The 20,316-nt window shown below is 47.1% G+C and overlaps 1 protein-coding gene across 1 annotated transcript in view; it reads left to right on the top strand.

The window, feature by feature from the left end:
• The window catches only part of dnah5l (dynein, axonemal, heavy chain 5 like), a gene marked incomplete at its 5' end in the record, with an annotated part of 93,279 nt that overhangs the window by 43,903 nt on the left and 29,060 nt on the right, over positions 1–20,316 (top strand). Inside the window, 7 exons of the mRNA XM_084474872.1 lie at positions 120–254; positions 967–1,024; positions 1,168–1,299; positions 1,748–1,965; positions 11,257–11,391; positions 12,732–12,908; positions 13,329–13,418. Coding sequence (XP_084330998.1) covers positions 120–254; positions 967–1,024; positions 1,168–1,299; positions 1,748–1,965; positions 11,257–11,391; positions 12,732–12,908; positions 13,329–13,418 — 945 coding nt within the window. The remainder of the gene's footprint in view (positions 1–119; positions 255–966; positions 1,025–1,167; positions 1,300–1,747; positions 1,966–11,256; positions 11,392–12,731; positions 12,909–13,328; positions 13,419–20,316) is intronic.

Below are 20,316 nucleotides of genomic sequence, written 5' to 3'. Positions count from 1 at the left end.
TTACTACCGGAATGTCTTGTTGGTAGTAACAGCTACCACCATGATGTCACTCTTAGTTGTCATGGTGTATATTATGGTGTATATTTGAAGCACTTTCCCCCCTGTGTCTCTCGGACCAGGTCCACTATGACTTTGGCCTGAGGAACATCCTGTCGGTTCTGAGGACCCTGGGATCCGTGAAGAGATCCAACCCGTCTGAACCGGAGAAGACCGTGGTCATGAGGGTCCTCCGGGACATGAACCTCTCCAAACTGGTGTGTGTGTGTGTGTGTGTGTGTGTGTGTGTGTGTGTGTGTGTGTGTGTGTGTGTGTGTGCTGTGGTAACCCGGTCCACAAGAGTCTAGAGATCTCACGGCAAGTACCACGCAAAGGTTTCCAATAAAGCCGGATTCGGTGTTTATTCACAGGTATGAGAGATAACAGGTAATACATCAACTAAACTATGGCCTCCGTGAGACTCGAGTCGGATGTGTCGTCGGCCTTCTGCTGGGTCGTCGTCTCTGCTTCTCCCCGGGCTGAGTTCCTGGTCGGCTTTTAAGATGTCCGCCCGGTCGTTTCCCCCCTCCGGCCAGGTGTTCTCCATCAGGCTGATTGCGTTGAGTGAAGATGTGCTCACTGCCGCCGGCTAGTGGATGGCGGTGGTACACCCCGTCCACCACTAGCCCACGGTTCCCTCTGGTGGGGAGCGGGTTGCCACAGTGCGTGTGTGTGTGTGTGTTTTTGTGTCTGTCTTTTTGTATCTGTATGTGTGTGTTAGTGTGGGTGTCGTCCTACCTGAATGTATGAATGTATATGTTTATCTGTGTTTGTGTAAGTTTGTGTGTGTGTGTGTGTGTGTGTGTTTTTGTGTTTATCTTTATTTTGTGTGATACATATGGTGTTGACCTTCATTTTGCTCTCATAAGGTATTAAACAAGATCCGTTTTACTCCGGCTGTCCTTACGTTGGTTCTGCCTGTGTGTGCAGGTGGACGAGGACGAGCCCTTGTTTCTGAGTTTGATCAACGATCTGTTCCCTGGAATCGGTAGGTCCTTCCCCTCTGTGTTCACCAACACTTTTTTGTATTACTATTATAGATAATCCCCCTCTCTCCTCTCTCGTCTCCTGTTACTCCTCTTCCCTCCTCCCTCTCCCCTCCTCCTCTTCTCTCCTCCACTCTTATCCCAGTGTTGGATAAAGCAGGTTATCCAGAATTAGAGGCGGCTCTCAACCATCAGACGGAGGTGGCTGGTTTGATTTTCCATCCTCCCTGGATCCTCAAACTGGTGCAGCTCTATGAGACACAGCTCGTGCGACACGGTGTGTGTGTGTGTGTGTGTGTTGTCATAACATGCCCTGTTTGTACATTTGTAGGTTTTTGTGGAATATTGTAGTTGTTGAGGAGTGAGGATGTGCGTGTTTGTGTGTGTGTTTGTGTCTTTATACCTGAATGTATGTACGTATGTATGTATGTTTTCTGTGTGTGTGTGTGTGTGTGTGCGTGTTTGTATGTGTGTGTGCGTGTTTGTGTTTATCTGTGTGTGTGCGTGTGTGTGTGTTCATCTGTGTGTTTATCTGTGTGTGTGTGTGTGTGCGTGTTTATCTGTGTGTGTGTGTGTGTGTGTGTGTGCGTGTTTATCTGTGTGTGTGTGTGTGTGTGTGTTTATCTGTGTGTGTGTGTGTTTATCTGTGTGTGTGTGTGTGTGTGTGTGCGTGTTTATCTGTGTGTGTGTGTGTGTGTGTGTGTGTGTGTGTGTGTGTCCATCAGGTATGATGACCCTGGGTCCGAGCGGCGCGGGGAAGACCTCCTGCATCAACACCCTGATGAGGGCCATGACGGAGTGCGGCGCCCCCCACAGGGAGATGAGGATGAACCCCAAGTCCATAAGCGCGCCCCAGATGTTCGGCACTCTGGACGTCAGCACCAACGACTGGACGGACGGCATCTTCTCCACCCTCTGGAGGAAGACGCTGAAGGCCAAGAAGGTGAGGCTGTCGGTTCGAGGCCAGGGCAGCCCTTGTTTTTAAACCTGAGGCGTATTCACCCCGTGCGGACTCACTCATCCAGGCCATTTAAATTGATCAACTGAGAGAAAAAAAAGGCATCAAAAACGCCAGGTGGAGACGTGCCCCGGAATGGGCTGCAGCTTCTACTGCGGGGTAGAGGTGCTCATTGGGTTAGGTTGAAAACCCATGCTCCCTTGAGCTTTAGGCTTGAGCTTTGGTGGGTTCAACATTAACAGGGCATATAGTTGGTGGTCAAATAAATACATTTAAACGTGTATTTCTCTCGCTCGTGTGCGCATACACACACACAATGCAGAACTGTGGCTTCCTCGGCATGCTGCCTCACTTCAGAAAGGTCCCTCTCTCTCTCTCGTTCTCTTTCTCGCTCTTTCTCTTTCTCTCTCTCTTTTTCTCTCTCTCCCTCTCACACACACTGTCGCGGCAAACGCCCCCTTTTGCTGAGTGCAGTCAGGCGGAACAAAAAATCGCTACTTGTGTGCACCCGGAACAACGGACACTTCCTTTGATGTGTGCTTAAAACTGGCAAATCGCCATTGACGCGGCAGACTCAAACAAAAAAGGAAACTTTGTATCCATTGTAAATGATTCCCCGCGCTGTGTGCAAATAAGTACTGAGAAAACTCTGAACTGACAGCCGGTAAGACCGCGATCTCCTTTTGTTACATTGTTGCGAGTGTTACTAGTTGCTGCTGCCGCTGCTGCACGTTATCGTGGCATTTAGATACATTTGGATACATTTAGAAACAAACATTTGCGTGTGTGGGCTGTAGCCTCATTGTTTGTAAGCAAATATTCACAGAGTGATTCATTCACGGTGTGCGATGTGTATTGTTAAACTATGGTGTTACAATGAGTTTAATTCAGTGTTTTAGACGGCTCAATTCTTATATGTGGGATGCTGTTGTATTTGAGTGATTGAACTATTTGTGAAGACATGGTTTAAGAGTGTTGGTTTATTTTTCTACAGGGACTATTTAAACGGGGAAATTGGGGTATTTAATTACTACAAACATTTAATAGCTAAAGTATTACATTGATAAGTGTGAACATGTATTGTGGATATTTATATAGATATTTATGTATTTATATTTATATATTTATTAAATTAACTCACTCGCTGCTACTTTTGTATTGTGTATTTGATTAGTATTTATTAATTCATTATGCTCCATTAGTATCATGTCTGTGTTGTAATTTAGTTAAACATGGTTACACCTCTTATGTATGCACTGAAGCTTGAGCTGTTTAAACAATGTTTGAGAACTGATTATTTTGAGTCCTGCTGTTCACAAGAATTTTGCATGATTGTAAAATTTGGTGTTTTCCTGTTTTAAGGTTTTTCACCTACACTATACTACACTATGCTATATGCCTGGCTTGTGGACAATCCAAAGAAATAAAAGGATAAAGAGTTCAAAAAAGGCCTGGTTATTGTGGAGTGAACCCAGTCACAGATTCAGATCAGTACCACCCCGTCAAGTGAGGGTTAAAACACAGCAAGGATTAAAATCACTTGACAGTGAAAAACCGCTTCAAGACTGATTTCTGAAGCTTACATCAAACCCTGCCCGCAGCTCCTGGCAAAGCCCGCCCCCGCAGCTCCTGGCAAAGCCCGCCCCCGCAGCTCCTGGCAAAGCCCGCCCGCGCAGCTCCTGGCAAACCCCGCCCGCGCAGCTCCTGGCAAACCCCGCCCCCGCAGCTCCTGGCAAACCCCGCCCGCGCAGCTCCTGGCAAACCCCGCCTGCGCAGCTCCTGCCAAACTCCGCCCACAGCTCCTGCCAAACTCCGCCCTTAGCCCAAAAATGTCAGAGTCAAAGTCACTGCAGCAGTTAAAGAGAGAAAGGACGAGTACCAAACAGCGGTTCTCCCGGCTGGCAAACTCAGTTGTGAAGTCTTGCACGAAAATGTCAGCAGGAGAACTAATGGAAGCCTTTAACAAAGTTGCGCTAGAAGCTGACAAGGTGATGCAGGCAAATGAGGTGGTTGAAACTGCTTGGATGGAGGAAGTGGAGTCAGCATCTGAAGAGAACGTGAGGGCGGACATCAAGAAGACTGCCGATGAATGTGAGCAGAAGCTGGATGAGGTAGAGACGGTCGTCCAGAAAGCGCTATGGGCAAACTTTGGCAACTTCGAACTGTCCCTGGCACTAGAGGGCGCTGAAAAAGAGTGCAAGCGCCTGTCGTCCAACCAATCCAGTGTGAAGTTGGAAGTGTATGAACTCATGCTCAACAACCTCGAGGGGCTGGTGAGAGCAGCCAAAGAGGCCATCTGCCGATGGAGTCGCTGGATCCCAGACGCAGAGCGGCCTGACATTCAGCAGCGCCTAAGGGGCGTGGAGAGATGGCTGCTTGAATTGGTCTCAGGGAAAGCTAACCTATTACAGGCAAAGCTAGAGCACGATCGATGGTCCCCTGAAGAAACCCCACAACTGTCGCAATTGAGGCCAACCATCAGATTGAGGGCAACAGCGCTCCCACATTTCGATGGATGCAAGAGGAACTTCTACCTCTGGAAAAAGGAATGGGAGGCACTCCAGAAACAAGGGGAACCTACCGGGTCCAGGGAGGTGAGGAAGTTCCAGCTGTTGGACAGTCTCGAGGAGAAGGTGGCAAGAGATCTTCGCCTGTCAACATATGTAACGGCGGACGAAATCTTCCGTGTCCTCGAGAACCGTTTTGGCAATAAATCTGCAATTGCCTTGGAGATTGTAGAGGAACTGCAGGCACTTCCACCAGTAAAAAGCTACCAACCCAGGAAGATTGTGGACATGATTCAGGTCATTGTAAAAGCTTTGTACGACCTCAGTGCATTGGGGAATACGGGTGCCCTGAAGAATCCACTCGTCACAAAGTCCCTGGAGAGCAAGCTGCCAGAAAGCCTGAAGAAGGAGTGGCTGGTATATTTATCAGGGGAGGAGGAGACCGTATCACCTGAGGACAGGTTCGACATGCTTCTGAAGTTCCTGAGAAGTCAGGAGAAAATATATGAGCAATTGGACCAGTTAAGGGATGATGACCCCAATAAGAGAGAGGCAAGAATCCCGCAGAAGCACGCCCGAACAAAGGCCACCAGCTCATCAGGCTCACAAGCATCTTGCATTGTCTGTGGAGAGAGGGGCCACAGAAGGAAGCTGTACTACTGCAAAAAGTTTAAAACACTCAAAGTAGCAGAGAAAAAGGAAGCAGTGAAGAAGCTTGGTGCTTGCGGGAGGTGTCTCGAGGTGCATGATCATGATGAAGAGTGTAGGACCACCTTCCTGTGCAGAAATGAAGGGTGCAAGGGCACTCAAGGCCCAGGTCACCACTACTACCTCTGCTCCAAGGTCGTCAGCAAGGACGATGGGCCAAGGAGGTTGATGTCCGGTCCAGCGAGAAGCAATGAAAAGAAGTGCACGGAGAGCCAGGAAGAATTCCTGTCTAACCTGCCCCCTGACTTAGCCCAACGGTGTCGAAACGTGTTCTGCAACTCTGTCTCAAAGACGTTCAGTGCAGCCGTGCAACCAAAGCAGAATCTACTCGCAGAAAGTGGCCTGGAGGAGTTCCCGGTCATAATGATGATCCTCGAGGTTACTGCAAATGCTGGGCAAAAAGTTGGGGCTTTGATAGACTTGGCGTCCGACACCAATTACATCACCCATGAAGCTGCGGGTGAACTGGATTTAAGAAGCGAAGATGTAACGCTTATAGTCCATGGAGTTGGCGGGATGCAAGTAACTGTTCAGACCAAGCGCTATCTATTGAAGATACGAGTCACAACCCCAAAGGGAACCCTGAGAGCACACCAGCTTGTTTGCTACGGGCTGGATAGTATTGCAGAGGTTAACCGTTATGTGTCACCAAAAAGACTGCAAAAAATATTTCCAGACGTTTCCCTTAATGAACTTGTCCGTCCCACCAAAATCAAGCTCCTCATCAGCCATAAGGAAGGCCAGCTCGTCCCTCAGAAGGTGCGCTCCGTTGGCGACCTTGTCCTGTGGGATGGTCCCCTCGGTAAAACAGTGGGTGGTTCTCATCCAGATCTTTTGGAAGACGCAACAGTCACGGCTCACGACTCCAGAACGCATTTTGCACGCTCCATGCGGGCAGCAGCCGCTGAATACAAGGAGATTACCAGTGATTGCGCCGTTCAGCCTCCTGGACTCACCCAAGCCACTACGTCCGCAGCCAGTCGGGATTTTATAGATTGGTGGAAGTGGGACAGTATCGGGGCCGCCTGCGAGCCCAGGTGTGGTGGCTGTAGATGTGGAAATTGCCAACCGGGAGGAAAGGAGATGACCATTTCTGAGGAGCGTGAACTGGAGCAAATAAAAAGTGGACTGACATATGTTGCCAAAGATCATCACAGTGAGAAGCCACATTGGCATGCAAAGTACCCCTGGATGGAAGACCCGGCAACACTGCCCAATAATAGGAGAGCTGTTGAAGCAACATTCCTGAGGACCGAAAAACAGCTGGCAAGGGAGATGGAATGGAAAGTGGCCTATAAGGCGCAAGTCCATGACATGGTTAAGCGGAATGCTGCTGTCAAGTTGTCAAAGGAAGAGTTGGACGACTGGTCTGGACCTGTATGGTACATTAGCCACCTAATTGCACCAAACCCTCACTCTGTTACAACGCCGGTCCGCCTCGTATGGAACAGTAGCCAGAGATTCAGAGGTCAAAGCCTGAACGACCTACTCCTCAAGGGCCCAGACGTCCTCAACGACATCCGTGCTGTCCTTATGCGGTTCCGGCAAGGTGTTTTTGCTGCGCTGGGGGACATTAAGAAAATGTACAATTCTGTATGGCTTGAAGACCAAGAAGTGCATCTTCATCGCTTTTTGTGGAGAGACTCAGAGGATGAGGACATTCAGGAGTATGCCATCACTAGGGTCAACATTGGCGACAAACCAGCAGGCTGCATCGCACAAGTCGCCATGCGTGAGACGGCAAGCCTGCCCATGTTCAACCATCTTGCTGAAGAGCGCCGTGTGCTGGAACAAGATGCCTATGTAGACGACATCCTGACCTCTCAAAATGATTTGAGCCAGCTGAGGCAAATAACAGCAAATGTTGAGCAAATCCTAGAAGCAGGTGGATTTTACATGAAGCCGTGGGTCTACTCAGGCCAAAGTGGGAGGCCAGAATCCAAGGACCTGGAAAGGAAAGAACCCTTGATGCTGGTCCTTCCGAACCAGCTCTCAGAGGAGAACAATAAAGCTCTGGGTCTTGGTTATGATCCTGAGGGTGACAAACTTCACTTAATGGCAGCTGTAAATTTCTCCAGAAAGAAAAAGAAGATGAGACTGGGAGAAAATCTGTCCAAGGATGAAGTAAGGGCGCAGGTGCCAAATCCACTCACCCGAAGAGAGCTCTTAAGTCAAGTATCTGGGCTGTACGATCCCCTCGGTCTTGTGACACCTGTCAAGCAGAAGGGAGCCATCCTGGTGAGGAGAGCTTTTCAAGAAGCTAAGGGCAAGTACAGCTCATCGGAAAATACATGGGATGCACCTTTGTCTGAGGGCCTCCGGGAAGACGCCGTTTGCCTGTTTGAAGATTATGCTGAGCTCGGACGTTTGAGATTCATCAGAGCCTTGACACCACCTGACCCATGCGCTGAGCCCTGTGGCATCACATTCTCTGATGGTAGCGAGCGCTCGTATGGTGCTGTACTGTACCTGCGGTGGAAACTACCACAAGATGTCACCATACGGCTAGTCGAGTCCAAGGCCAGGTTGACGCCTTTAGACCACAAGGGGGACGCTGTTAAGGCTGAGGTCTGTGGAGCTGTCTACGCTGCACGTCTGAAAAAGTATTTCCAGAAGCACTGCAGGATTCGAGTGGAGAGGTGGTATCACTTCGTTGATAGCCAGACAGTCCTAGGAGCTATCCAACGTGAAAGCTATGGCTACCAAACGTTCTTTGCAAATAGAATTGGGGAAATTCAAGGCAGTACAAACGTCCAAGACTGGTGGTGGATCCCTGGGCCACTCAATATAGCAGACATTATCTCAAGAGGGGCAAGCCCTGAAGAGCTGGATGAAGGCACAGAGTGGCAGCTGGGTCCTAAGTTCTTAAGTCTCCCAGAGAGTGAGTGGCCAGTGAAGTCCGCCAAGGATGTTGCTGTCAAAGCGAGAGAAAATCTCATACGGATCCAAAAGAAGGCTTTCGCTGCCGCCCTCACCCGGGCCGGAGCAAAGAAAGAGCCCAAGCAGGATCCAATTACAGATCTGACAAGCCTGCATAGGCCATCTGCCGGGGCTGCAGCTACGAATCTGTTATATATCAAGCGCTTTAGTAACCTAATGCAACTAATAAAGTCACTTTCGTTGGTCTGGAGGGCGGCAAAAAAGTTTCTTCGTGTCAGAGCCATGGGAAGATCAGAGTGGGAGGCGATTCCGTTGACTGGCATTGTCACTGTGACCGAGAGGGAAGATGCCTTCCGAGATCTCTGTCTGGCAGCTCAAGAAGGCGTTACCTTTCCCAGCACTACAACGGACAGGCTGGTTGTGTATAGGGATGAAGCTAGTGGACTGTTACTGTGCGGAGGCAGAATCCAGTATTTCAGAGAAGACTGCTCTGCTGTTCCACTGTTACCCTTTGACACCTGGCTGGGAACTCTATTAGCACGCCAAAGTCATCAGGAAGGGCATGAAGGGGTTGCTGGGACGCTGCTAAGGATGCGGCAGAGAGCTTGGATTGTGCAAGGAAGAAGACTGGCTCAAAAGGTTGTTAACCGGTGCATCCTCTGCAAAAAAGCAAGGGCTCGAGTATGCCAGCAAGTGATGGGTGACCTACCAGTAGAAAGGTCAAGACCTGCGGCACCATTCCAGTTTACATCCGTTGATCTGTTCGGGCCATACCTGGTGAGAGACGATGTGAAGAGAAGAGTGTCCATGAAAGTCTGGGGGGTCATCTTCTGCTGCATGGCGAGCCGGGCTCTGTATGTCGATCTGGCCAGCAGTATGTCCACAGAGAGTTTCCTAATGACCTACCAAAGGTTCACAGCCATCAGGGGCCACCCCCTTAAGGTTTGGTCAGACCCTGGGACCAACTTCATTGGTGCCAGGTCCCCGCTGGAAGATTTGTATGCCTTCTTGCGAAGCCAAGATATAGCAAGCCTGGAAGAGTATGCTGTAAGAAATGGGACAAGCTGGACATGGAAAGTGGTACCTGCCGATTCACCGCATCGAAATGGGGCTGCTGAAGCTGCAGTAAAAGTTACCAAGAGGGCTCTTCAGAGTATGGGCAAGTCGGCAAACCTTACCTTCAATGAGTTCCTCACGGCCCTCCATGTGGCAGCAAACCTGGCCAATGAGCGGCCTATTGATGCAAGAATACAGAGTCGAGAGGGTCGCATTCAATACATCACACCAAACACGCTCCTTCTAGGGCGAGCATCTCGCAGTGGTGACTTCAAGTCTTTTAATTTTGACAACTACCCCTACAGACGCCTTCGGGAAATTCAAACCCAAGTGAATGACTTTTGGAAAGAGTGGTGCCAGCTTGCCGGCCCAAATCTGTTCATTAGATCCAAATGGCACACCACAGAGAGAAATGTCGCCGTGGGGGATGTTGTGTGGCTATGTGACCAAAATGCCCTGCGGGGTCAGTTCAGGCTGGGAAGAGTTGTCGCTGTGGCACCAGATAAAAAGGGCATCGTAAGAGATGTTGAAGTTCTTGTTTCACCTGGAAACTGTGCCTCAGTTCAGCATCAAAAGCCAGCAGTCCAGTCCCAAGCTTCCAGTGACTGGAAAGAGAGGCCAAATGGAGTGGTGTTGCATAGAGATGTCAGACGACTTCTAGTTCTTTTGCCTGTAGAGGAGCAAGTAGTATAAGCTCTGTAGTGTTTGCTTTCGCCTTTAAATTCTGCAACCTATTAGTCTAAATACGAAGAGGTTGAGTGGGAGGTGTCGCGGCAAACGCCCCCTTTTGCTGAGTGCAGTCAGGCGGAACAAAAAATCGCTACTTGTGTGCACCCGGAACAACGGACACTTCCTTTGATGTGTGCTTAAAACTGGCAAATCGCCATTGACGCGGCAGACTCAAACAAAAAAGGAAACTTTGTATCCATTGTAAATGATTCCCCGCGCTGTGTGCAAATAAGTACTGAGAAAACTCTGAACTGACAGCCGGTAAGACCGCGATCTCCTTTTGTTACATTGTTGCGAGTGTTACTAGTTGCTGCTGCCGCTGCTGCACGTTATCGTGGCATTTAGATACATTTGGATACATTTAGAAACAAACATTTGCGTGTGTGGGCTGTAGCCTCATTGTTTGTAAGCAAATATTCACAGAGTGCTTCATTCACGGTGTGCGATGTGTATTGTTAAACTATGGTGTTACAATGAGTTTAATTCAGTGTTTTAGACGGCTCAATTCTTATATGTGGGATGCTGTTGTATTTGAGTGATTGAACTATTTGTGAAGACATGGTTTAAGAGTGTTGGTTTATTTTTCTACAGGGACTATTTAAACGGGGAAATTGGGGTATTTAATTACTACAAACATTTAATAGCTAAAGTATTACATTGATAAGTGTGAACATGTATTGTGGATATTTATATAGATATTTATGTATTTATATTTATATATTTATTAAATTAACTCACTCGCTGCTACTTTTGTATTGTGTATTTGATTAGTATTTATTAATTCATTATGCTCCATTAGTATCATGTCTGTGTTGTAATTTAGTTAAACATGGTTACACCTCTTATGTATGCACTGAAGCTTGAGCTGTTTAAACAATGTTTGAGAACTGATTATTTTGAGTCCTGCTGTTCACAAGAATTTTGCATGATTGTAAAATTTGGTGTTTTCCTGTTTTAAGGTTTTTCACCTACACTATACTACACTATGCTATATGCCTGGCTTGTGGACAATCAAAAGAAATAAAAGGATAAAGAGTTCAAAAAAGGCCTGGTTATTGTGGAGTGAACCCAGTCACAGATTCAGATCAGTACCACCCCGTCAAGTGAGGGTTAAAACACAGCAAGGATTAAAATCACTTGACACACACACACACACACACACACACAAGACAATCTCTTAAATAAGCAAATACACATAGAAACACACATAAAAACAGATGCACACACTCTTTTTTTCTAGCAGCTCTGTTGAGCATCCAAAAACGCTCTAGCAGCTTTGTTGAGCATCCAAAAACGTCTCCTAGCAACCAGCTCTAAAATATGAGCCCATGTAGAAACATGACTTAACCAATAAACCTATATTGTAATATTGATGTTGTGTGTGTGTGTTATCCAGGGGGAAAACATATGGATCGTCCTGGACGGTCCAGTGGACGCAATCTGGATCGAGAACCTAAACTCGGTTCTTGATGACAATAAAACCTTGACCCTTGCCAACGGAGACCGCATCGCCATGGCTCCCTGCTGCAAGGTGAATCACTGCCCCCTGCTGCTGTTTATTTCACACCTGGAACAGTAACTTACTTTTTTTGTTGGACAGGGGATTCAGGGTAATAACAACTGGGGGAAGATCAACATTTTCAATCACTTTATATTTCAAGTATTACGGAGCCGCCAAAGTGACATGAAGGGAAAAAAAACAAAACATGTACTGGCAACAAACACTTACTATAGTTTTGCGAGATCTTGACTTTATTTTGCGAGATCTCAACTTTATTTTATGAGATCTTGACTGTATTTTGCGAGATCTTGACTTTGATTTGCGAGATTTTGACTTTGATTTGCGAGATTTTGACTTTGATTTGCGAGATCTTGATCCAGCCCCGCCAGACCCACACGCACCCAACCGCTGATCTGTGCCCCCCTCGGGACCAACACACACACACACACGCACAGCCTAACTCTAGCCCCAGGAAAGGAGCGAGGCTGGCGAGGCTGGAGTGGGCAGACCCGCTCCCGAGGGGTACACGGTGTCCCCCTCGGGAGCGGGTCCGTGGACTCCAGCCTGCAGCCTCCAGCCTCTAGCCTGGCGAGGCTGGAGTGGGGGGACCTGCTCCCGAGGGGGACACGGACCAGTGTTTCGCCGTTTGTGTCACTCCTTTCCTGGGGCTAAAGTTAGGCTGCGAGTGTGTGTGTGTGTGTGTGTGTGTGTGTGTGTGTTGGTCCGGCGGGGCTGGAGTCCGCAGACCCGCTCCCGAGGGGGACACGGACCAGCGTTTCGCCGTTTGTGTCGCTCCTTTCCTGGGGCTAGAGTTAGGCTGCGTGTGTGTGTGTGTGTGTGTGTGTGTGTGTGTGTGTGTGTGTGTGTGTGTGTGTGTGTGTGTGTGTGTGTGTGTGTGTGTTGGTCCGGCGGGGCTGGAGTCCGCAGACCCGCTCCCAAGGGGAGTCGGTCGTTTTTTTTCCTTCATGTCACTTTGGCGGCTCCGTACTAGTATAAAGTATTTTCATGTCAACATTAGGCATGAAGTATGAGGAATTTATGTGAGCTGTCTGGGGGATTATTATGGGGGAGTACTAAAATAGACAGGACAGTTTTGTTTTCAGGTGTTCTATTTTTTCCTTTTTTCCTTTTTTCCTTCAGTTTTTATTTTGTTATTGTACTTGTTATTTTATTAAATGTCAATGTTTCCTCTGTCTATGTATGCTGTATATCTGTATTTTCATGTGAAATTTAATTAATGTTGAATAGTTTAATATAGAATAAGTAAACGTTGAGAAGTTAAGAAGATATATTATTTTTTATATACTGCTCCAAACCCTAGAGTGATTGATTCTTTTATCGACACATGTCTGAAACCACTCCTTACGCAGGTGGTGTTTGAGCCCCACAACATCGACAACGCCTCCCCAGCCACGGTGTCCCGCAACGGGATGGTGTTCATGAGCTCCTCTGTGCTGGACTGGAGGCCCATCCTGCAGGCCTGGCTACAGGCCCTGCCCCAAAACCAGGCCCAGCCACTACAGGACTGCTTCAACGGATCTTACCAGGTGGGGTGGGGAGGGAAGGAGGAGAGAGGAGAGAAGAGGGAGAGGACTAGAGAGAGAGGGTAGGGAGAGGAGAGTGGAGAGGTAAGGAGAGGGGAGTAGAAGAGAGGATAGAAAAGGGAGAGGACTAGAGAGAGAGGGTAGGGAGAGGAGAGTGGAGAGATAATTAGAGGGAGAGGAAGGGGAGGAGAGAAGAGGGAGAAGATGGGAGAGAGGTTAGAGAGAGGAGAGTGGATAGGTAAGAAGAGGGAGAGGACGGGAGAGAGAGGGTAAGGAGAGGAGAGTGGATAGGAAATTATGAGACGGATGAACAGAGAATACAATGATAAGGAGTGAGGATTTAGAGAGAGTAGAAAGGAAAGAAAGAGAGAGTTTATTACTTTGTCGTTGATGTCCTCAACTGTCCTCCTCTGTCTCCTTCAGGATCTGGTGGACTTTGTCTCTACGGCCGTTTCTCCTAAAATGCAGGTCCTCGAGTGTATGTACATCAAGCAGACCATCAACCTTATACAGGTACTGTAACCCCTTTTGGACAGGTGCCTTTACTACACCCTCTACAGGTGCCTTTACTACCTTATACAAGTAACTTTACTACACCTACTACAGGAACCTTTACTAGCATCTACAGGTACCTTTACTACCTTCTACAGGTACCTTTACTACCATCTACAGGTACCTTTACTACCATCTACTTTACTACCTTCTACAGGTACCTATACTACCTTCTACGGGTACCTTTACTACTTTCCGCAGGTACCTTTTCTACACCTACTACAGGAACCTTTACTGCCTTCTACAGGTACCTTTACTACCTTCTGCAGGTACCTTTACTATATTCTACAGGTATCTTTACTTTCTTCTACAGGTACCTTTACTACCTTCTGCAGGTAACTTTACTACACCTAATGGTACCTTTACTACATTCTACAGGTATCTTTACTACACCTTCTACAGGTACCTTTACGACACCTTCTACAGGTACCTTTACTACCTTCTACACAGTGGCGGCTGCTGGTCTTTCAAAGAGGGGAAGCTCATTTTCGGCCTACATCATATAAATTGTCAATTTATTTATATGTAAATTCTGCTCTCTGTTCCTTTTCCAGTGACTTGACCAGTGTCCTCTCATGGCCAGCAGAGCTAGGCTGCTTAAACGGCCTTGGCCCATTGTGTTACAGGTGTAGGACTTGAGCCACTTTAAACAGGAGAAGCTACTTTCACACACACAAACACCTGCAGTTAGTAGTTCCGATTGTTGCCACTAATGAGAACAGTTTGTAAAGCTGAGGCATTGCACTGTCCAACTCCATGTCAATCAAACGGCAACTCAGTCGTTTGCAACCCTCCAATCATCATGCAGAAGCTCAGCGTCCAGGCCAGCCCACTCCTCCATTCACCCCCAGAGACGCTGAGCGTCCATGGGAAGGACATAATCGCAGAATTATCCAATGACCGTCGACTTTCGACCCACTAAAAAAAGCTGTTCTATGCAGCCCCATTGAAGTGGATGGACGCTGAGCTTCAACAGACAAATGCACTGTGACGCTACAGAATGAATGAGAAGGAAATCTAGTCAGCCAACCTGCGATAAGCAGCTGATTCTGAACAAACTCGTCTTCGAGATGGATGTGTTTTAACGCATTATTAGTCGATGAAATGTTAAAGGTCCCATGGCATGCTATTTTATGGATGCTTTAATATAGGTATTAGTGGGCCCCTAATGCAGTACTTGAAGACGTTTAAGAAATTCAGCCTTGGTGCAGAGTTACAGCCACTACGAGCCAGTCCCACAATGAACGCTCCACAAACGCTCCGTTTTTAGAGGCGGGTCAAGGTGGATGGTGGGGGTGTGGCCCTGAGCAGCTTGCGGCCACGGTACCATGAGCTAGTGTTCACAGTGGAACACTGAACACTCCGGGTGCTCCGGCGGGAGTCCTGGAGCTCTATATCTAAATAATATTATATTATATTTAGATATCTATATAATATAACATATATTATCATGGTCAAAAGCTGTTTGCTTAAAATGTGAAATTGCATTTCTTCAAGAAACTCATTTGGTGTTAAAAGATCAAATTAGACTCAGAGAAGCTTGGGTGGATGTTCCACTCAAGTTTCAATTCCAAAACACGTGGGACAGGTATATTGATACATAAAAAAATTCAGTTCAGTGCTACCACTGTTATTTCTGACCCACAGGGGCGCTTTGTCATGGTCTCTGGGCTACTTTTCCACAAACCTGTCGTTTTGGTTAATATATATGCCCCAAACTGGGATGATGATAAATTCATGAGTAGAGTTTTCTCATTAATACCAGACATAAATTCACAACAATTAATTTTAGGGGGTGATCTGAATTGCACAATTAACCCAATACTGGACCGCTCTAATCCTAAATCTACAGACCCCTCAAAAATGTAAAAATCTTTATCTTTTTTATGGATCAAATAGGAGGTGTTGACCCCTGGCGCTCTCTTTTTCCACTTGGTCAATCCTTCTCCTTCTTTTCCCCAGTTCACCACTCATACAGCAGAATAGACTATTTTTTTATTGATAGAAACCTTCTTCCCTTTGTCACAAGAGCTGATTATTCAACCATAGTTGAATCTGACCACGCCCCAGTTTTACTAGATCTTGTGTTTCCTCCTAACATTTCGGAACGTCCTCCTTGGAAATTAGACAAAACCTTACTGGCTGATAGTTCATTTTGTGATTTGATAAACAAAGAAATTGATAACTTTATAGAATCCAATAAAAAAGATAACATCTCCTCCTCATTGCTTTGGGAGACACTGAAGGTTGTGATCAGAGGTGAGATTATATCATATTCAGCAAGAATCAATAAGATGCGTAGACTTGAACAAGACCAGCTTATTGAATCAATAAGCGCAGTAGACTCTCAGTACTCTACGTCTCCATCCCCTGAACTCTATAAAAAAAAGCTTGACCTTCAAACTCAATACAACCTGTTGTCAACCGGTAAAACAGAAAAAATGTTGTTAAAATCACGTGGATATGCCTATGAGCATGGAGAAAAAGCTGGCCGCCTTTTAGCACACCAACTTAAGTCCCAATCTGTTTCTCAACAAATCTCACAAATAAAGAAACCAAATGGTGATTTAACTATTGACCCGGGAGAAATTAATGAAACATTCACCTCATTTTATTCTAACCTGTATACATCAGAGGCGACCAGTGATAGAACTGATATGGAACATTTCTTTTGCGATCTCTAGGCTCCCTCCATAAAGGTAACGGATAAGACTAAGACCGAACTCCCATTGCAACTGTCTGAAATTATTAAAGCAATAATGGCAATGCAAAGTGGTAAGACACCTGGCCCCGACGGCTATCCAATAGAATTTTTTAAGAGTTTTTCTAAGAAACTATCCCCAATTCTACTTGAAATGTTTATGGATTCTATATCCCATGGGTCATTACCACAAACACTCACTGAGGCATAGATTATTCTCCTGCTTAAGCCAGGTAAAGAGAATACAGAATGTGGTTCATATCGACCCATCTCCCTCCTAAACAGTGACGTGAAGATCCTAGCTAAAGCTCTTGCCCTACGCCTAGAAACCACAATGACTGATGTGATCTCTGCTGACCAAACCGGTTTCATTTTGGGCCGACACTCATTTACAAATATCCGACGGCTTTTGAACATTATTCACTCCCCTGCGTCCAGTGAGGTACCTGAGGTGGTCATCTCGCTGGACGCAGAGAAAGCTTTTGACAGGGTTGAGTGGGAATATTTGTTCACGTGTTTAAAGAAATTTGGGTATGGTCCAAATTTTATTTCATGGATCAAACTTCTTTACAGCTCACCCAAGGCCTCTGTGGTTACAAACGGCAGGCAATCACAGTACTTCACCCTGTCGAGAGCGACCCGTCAGGGATGTCCAATTAGCCCACTGTTATTTGCCTTGGCCATAGAGCCCTTATCCATCACACTCAAATCATTGCCATCAATAAGTGGAATTCTTAGAGGAGGAGATGAGCATAGACTAAGCTTATATGCAGATGATTTACTATTATTTGTCTCGAACCCTGTTCTTAGTGTACCTCATATCATCCATGCTCTGTTAAGATTTGGTAAATTCTCCGGGTACAAACTGAATTTTAGTAAAAGTGAATGCTACCCTGTTAACAACTTGGCTCTTCAAATTCAGGATAATATTTTACCGTTTAAAATGTCTAGAAACGGCTTTAAATATTTGGGCATTAACATCACTAGAGATATGAAAAACCTCTACCAGGAAAATTTTGCTCCTCTACTTGATAAAGTCAAATTAGATCTAAAGAAATGGAGAACACTCCACTTGTCCTTGGCAGGTAAAGTGAATTTCATTAAGATGAGTGTGCTCCCCAAATTCCTCTACCTGTTTCAATGTATCCCACTTCACCTTCCTAGGTCTTTGTTTAAAGGTATTGATAGCGCCTTTATTTCTTTTATTTGGAATGGCAAAAACCCTAGGGTACATATAGAGCTTCTACAGAGGCCTAAATTACAGGGAGGCCTAGCTCTTCCTAATCTTTTTTACTACTATTGGGCTGCAAATGTTCAAAAAATAATGTTTTGGCTTCATACTGATACTCCAGATACAGACTGGTGCCACTATGAAGCTACATCATGCATCTCAACATCTCTCACCGCCCTGGTCACTTCCAATCTTCCCGTTTCTATTTCCCAGTTCACAAACAACCCAATTGTCATCATTACTTTGAAGATCTGGTTTCAAATGAGACGGCACTTTGGTTGCAAACATATTCTTAGCTTAAGCCCTATATGCAATAACCACCTCTTCCCCCCAGCTAGAATAGATGCTACATTATTTTTTTGGCGAAGACAAGGCATTTCTAAATTTAAAGATATATGTACATAAATTGTGTATTTGCCAGTTTCAATTCACAAAATATCACAAAAATTTGGCCTTCCTCGATCTAGCCTATTTCGATATTTTCAAGTACGCCACTTCCTTATGACCCATGACCCCAACTTTCCAAATTTCTCTTCAGTGTCAGGCTTAGATGATCTGCTAGAATCCCTGTTTAATTCAAAAAGGCTAATTTCTAGAATACATGATTGTATAGCTTCTCTTAAAACCATAACCATCGTGAAGATAAGGGCGGACTGGGCAGATGAATTGGGGAAAGACGTGGAAGATGACATGTGGAACTGTGCTTTACAAAGAGTGAATGACAGCACTTCTTGTGCAAAATTAAGTATAATACAATTTAAAGTTCTACACCGGACTCACTTTTCCAAAGCAAGATTAGCTAAAATATATCCTAATTCAGATGCTAGTTGTAACAGATGCCATCACACCCCTGCCAATTTAACCCATATGTTTTGGTCATGCCCTGCTCTGGTCACTTACTGGTCTATGATCTTTAAAACACTATCCGAGGCGCTCAATACTGATTTCCAACCCAATGCAGTAGTAGCTATATTTGGTATCACAGACCGAAGACATTCTATAGTAAGGAAAAGTTATAAAAACATATTGGCCTTTGTGACTCTGCTTGCACGCAGAAGAATATTATTATCCGGGACGTCCGGAGCGAGTGAACGCTGGCACGACTGCTGCCGCTGCTCGCCGGTGACTTTTTAACTTTTTAACGTTCATGACTTGGTTTATGACTCAATCGGACAGTGCAATTGCCCTCATTAAGAATACTCCGGCAATTTGCCGGCACTATCGCCTGCGGTTGTCCCAACTACCGCTCACCTGTCCTGTCCTGGCTTGAGCCCCACCTGGCGTTTTCTCTGGCCGTCGACGCTGCCCGAGTCCTCGTTCACAATGAGGTCCGGTAGGACATTCATCCTACTCGTATGTCTGTGGCTCTTTCTACTGCCCGCTCACTTGCCAGTCGCGGGTCTGCTTCAATACTCGGCCACCAACCTGCTCCAGCTGCGCTGTCACCTGCCTGGACCTACGCCCGAGGCTCTCCACCTTCACCCGGACATCACCTTCCAGCCTCGCCGGAGATACATCCACCGAGGGTCCCACCGGAGTTTTCACCACAACAGCTCAACAGCAATAAAGTCCATCTGGTCCAGCTCTCGACACCGGTCTCGTCGCCCTCCACGCTCCACTAGCCGGGCAGTCGACCACGGCGTGCTGGCCCGCCTGGGTCGGTCGGCTAGCACCACCACCAGCTGCGACAACGCTCTCAAATGTGCTCTGCTCAACATTCGCTCTCTGACGGGCAAGGGCCATCTCATCCAGGACCTCATCACCGACCGTAAGTTGGACTTTCTCTGCTTGACCGAGACGTGGCAACAGCCCGAGGACTATTCCCAGCTGAACGATTCCACTCCTAGTGGGTTTGTTTACACCTGTCAACCCCGTGGCTCCGGCCGGGGAGGAAGTATCACGATAATCTATCGCGAGAGTTGGAAAGTCTCGCCGGTGTCTGTGCCCGTCCCACTCCAACCATCATTGCTACTGTCCAACGTCCCCCTAAACCGAATAGTGACTTTTTAATAGATTTTTCTGCTTTCCTCACCCATCTATCCTCTCTCTCTCCTAACATAATTTTGATGGGTGATTTCAATATACACATGGACAATACCAACCAGATTTAATCTGCTGCTCTGGTGTCACACCCCTTCATATTACAGCTGATGAACTCCCCATGACTGACCACTTTCTCCTCTCATTTACAGTGAAACTCACTCTCTCCATCTCTAAAACACCACGGCTCATTTCATTCCGGAACATAAAAAACATTAACCCTGCCACTCTCACTTCAAGTATCCACTCATTCTGCCTCTCTGACATCCACAACCTATCCACCCCTGTTGATCTGGTCTCTCATTATAACACCGGACTTCTCAATTCTCAATTCTCAATTCCCTTGCGCCGTTAAAAAACAGATATGTTTCTTTCACCGTCCCCGCCCCTTGGTTCACCCCCGATCTTCGTCTTATGAAAGCCAAAGGTCGGCAACCCCGCTGCCCGCTGAACGCTGGCCGCCCCCGGGGCTGCCCGCCCAGCCCCGCTTCCGTGGCAGCGGTCCATCGGAGCCCCGCTGGCTGCTCCCGGGGATGCCCGCTCAGCCCCGCTGCCGTGGCGGTGGTCCGTTTGAGCCCCGCTGCCGCGGCAGAGGTCCGTCAGAGCCCTGCTGGCCACCCCTGGGGCTGCCCGCCCAGCCCCGCTGCCGCGGCAGTGGTCCGTCGGAGCCCCACTGGCCGACCCCCCGGGGCTGCCCGCCCAGCCCCACTGCCGCGGCAGCGGTCCGTCGGAGCCCCGCTGGATGCCCGGCTCCAACGGACAATCCTTTTCTCCTCCATGTTGCGGTTCCCAATTCCTTCTCAACCAACTCGACGCAGTCTAGTCTTTTCACCAAATGGGAGCTTTATGCAAGCTTGCGTTATTGTGTTGCGTGTTATGTGCCATAA

Source organism: Micromesistius poutassou, assembly GCF_964030765.1.
Source record: "Micromesistius poutassou genome assembly, chromosome: 11".
NCBI lineage: Eukaryota > Metazoa > Chordata > Actinopteri > Gadiformes > Gadidae > Micromesistius > Micromesistius poutassou.
Note: the sequence above shows the minus strand (reverse complement) of the source record. Positions and strands in the feature narration are given on the sequence as shown.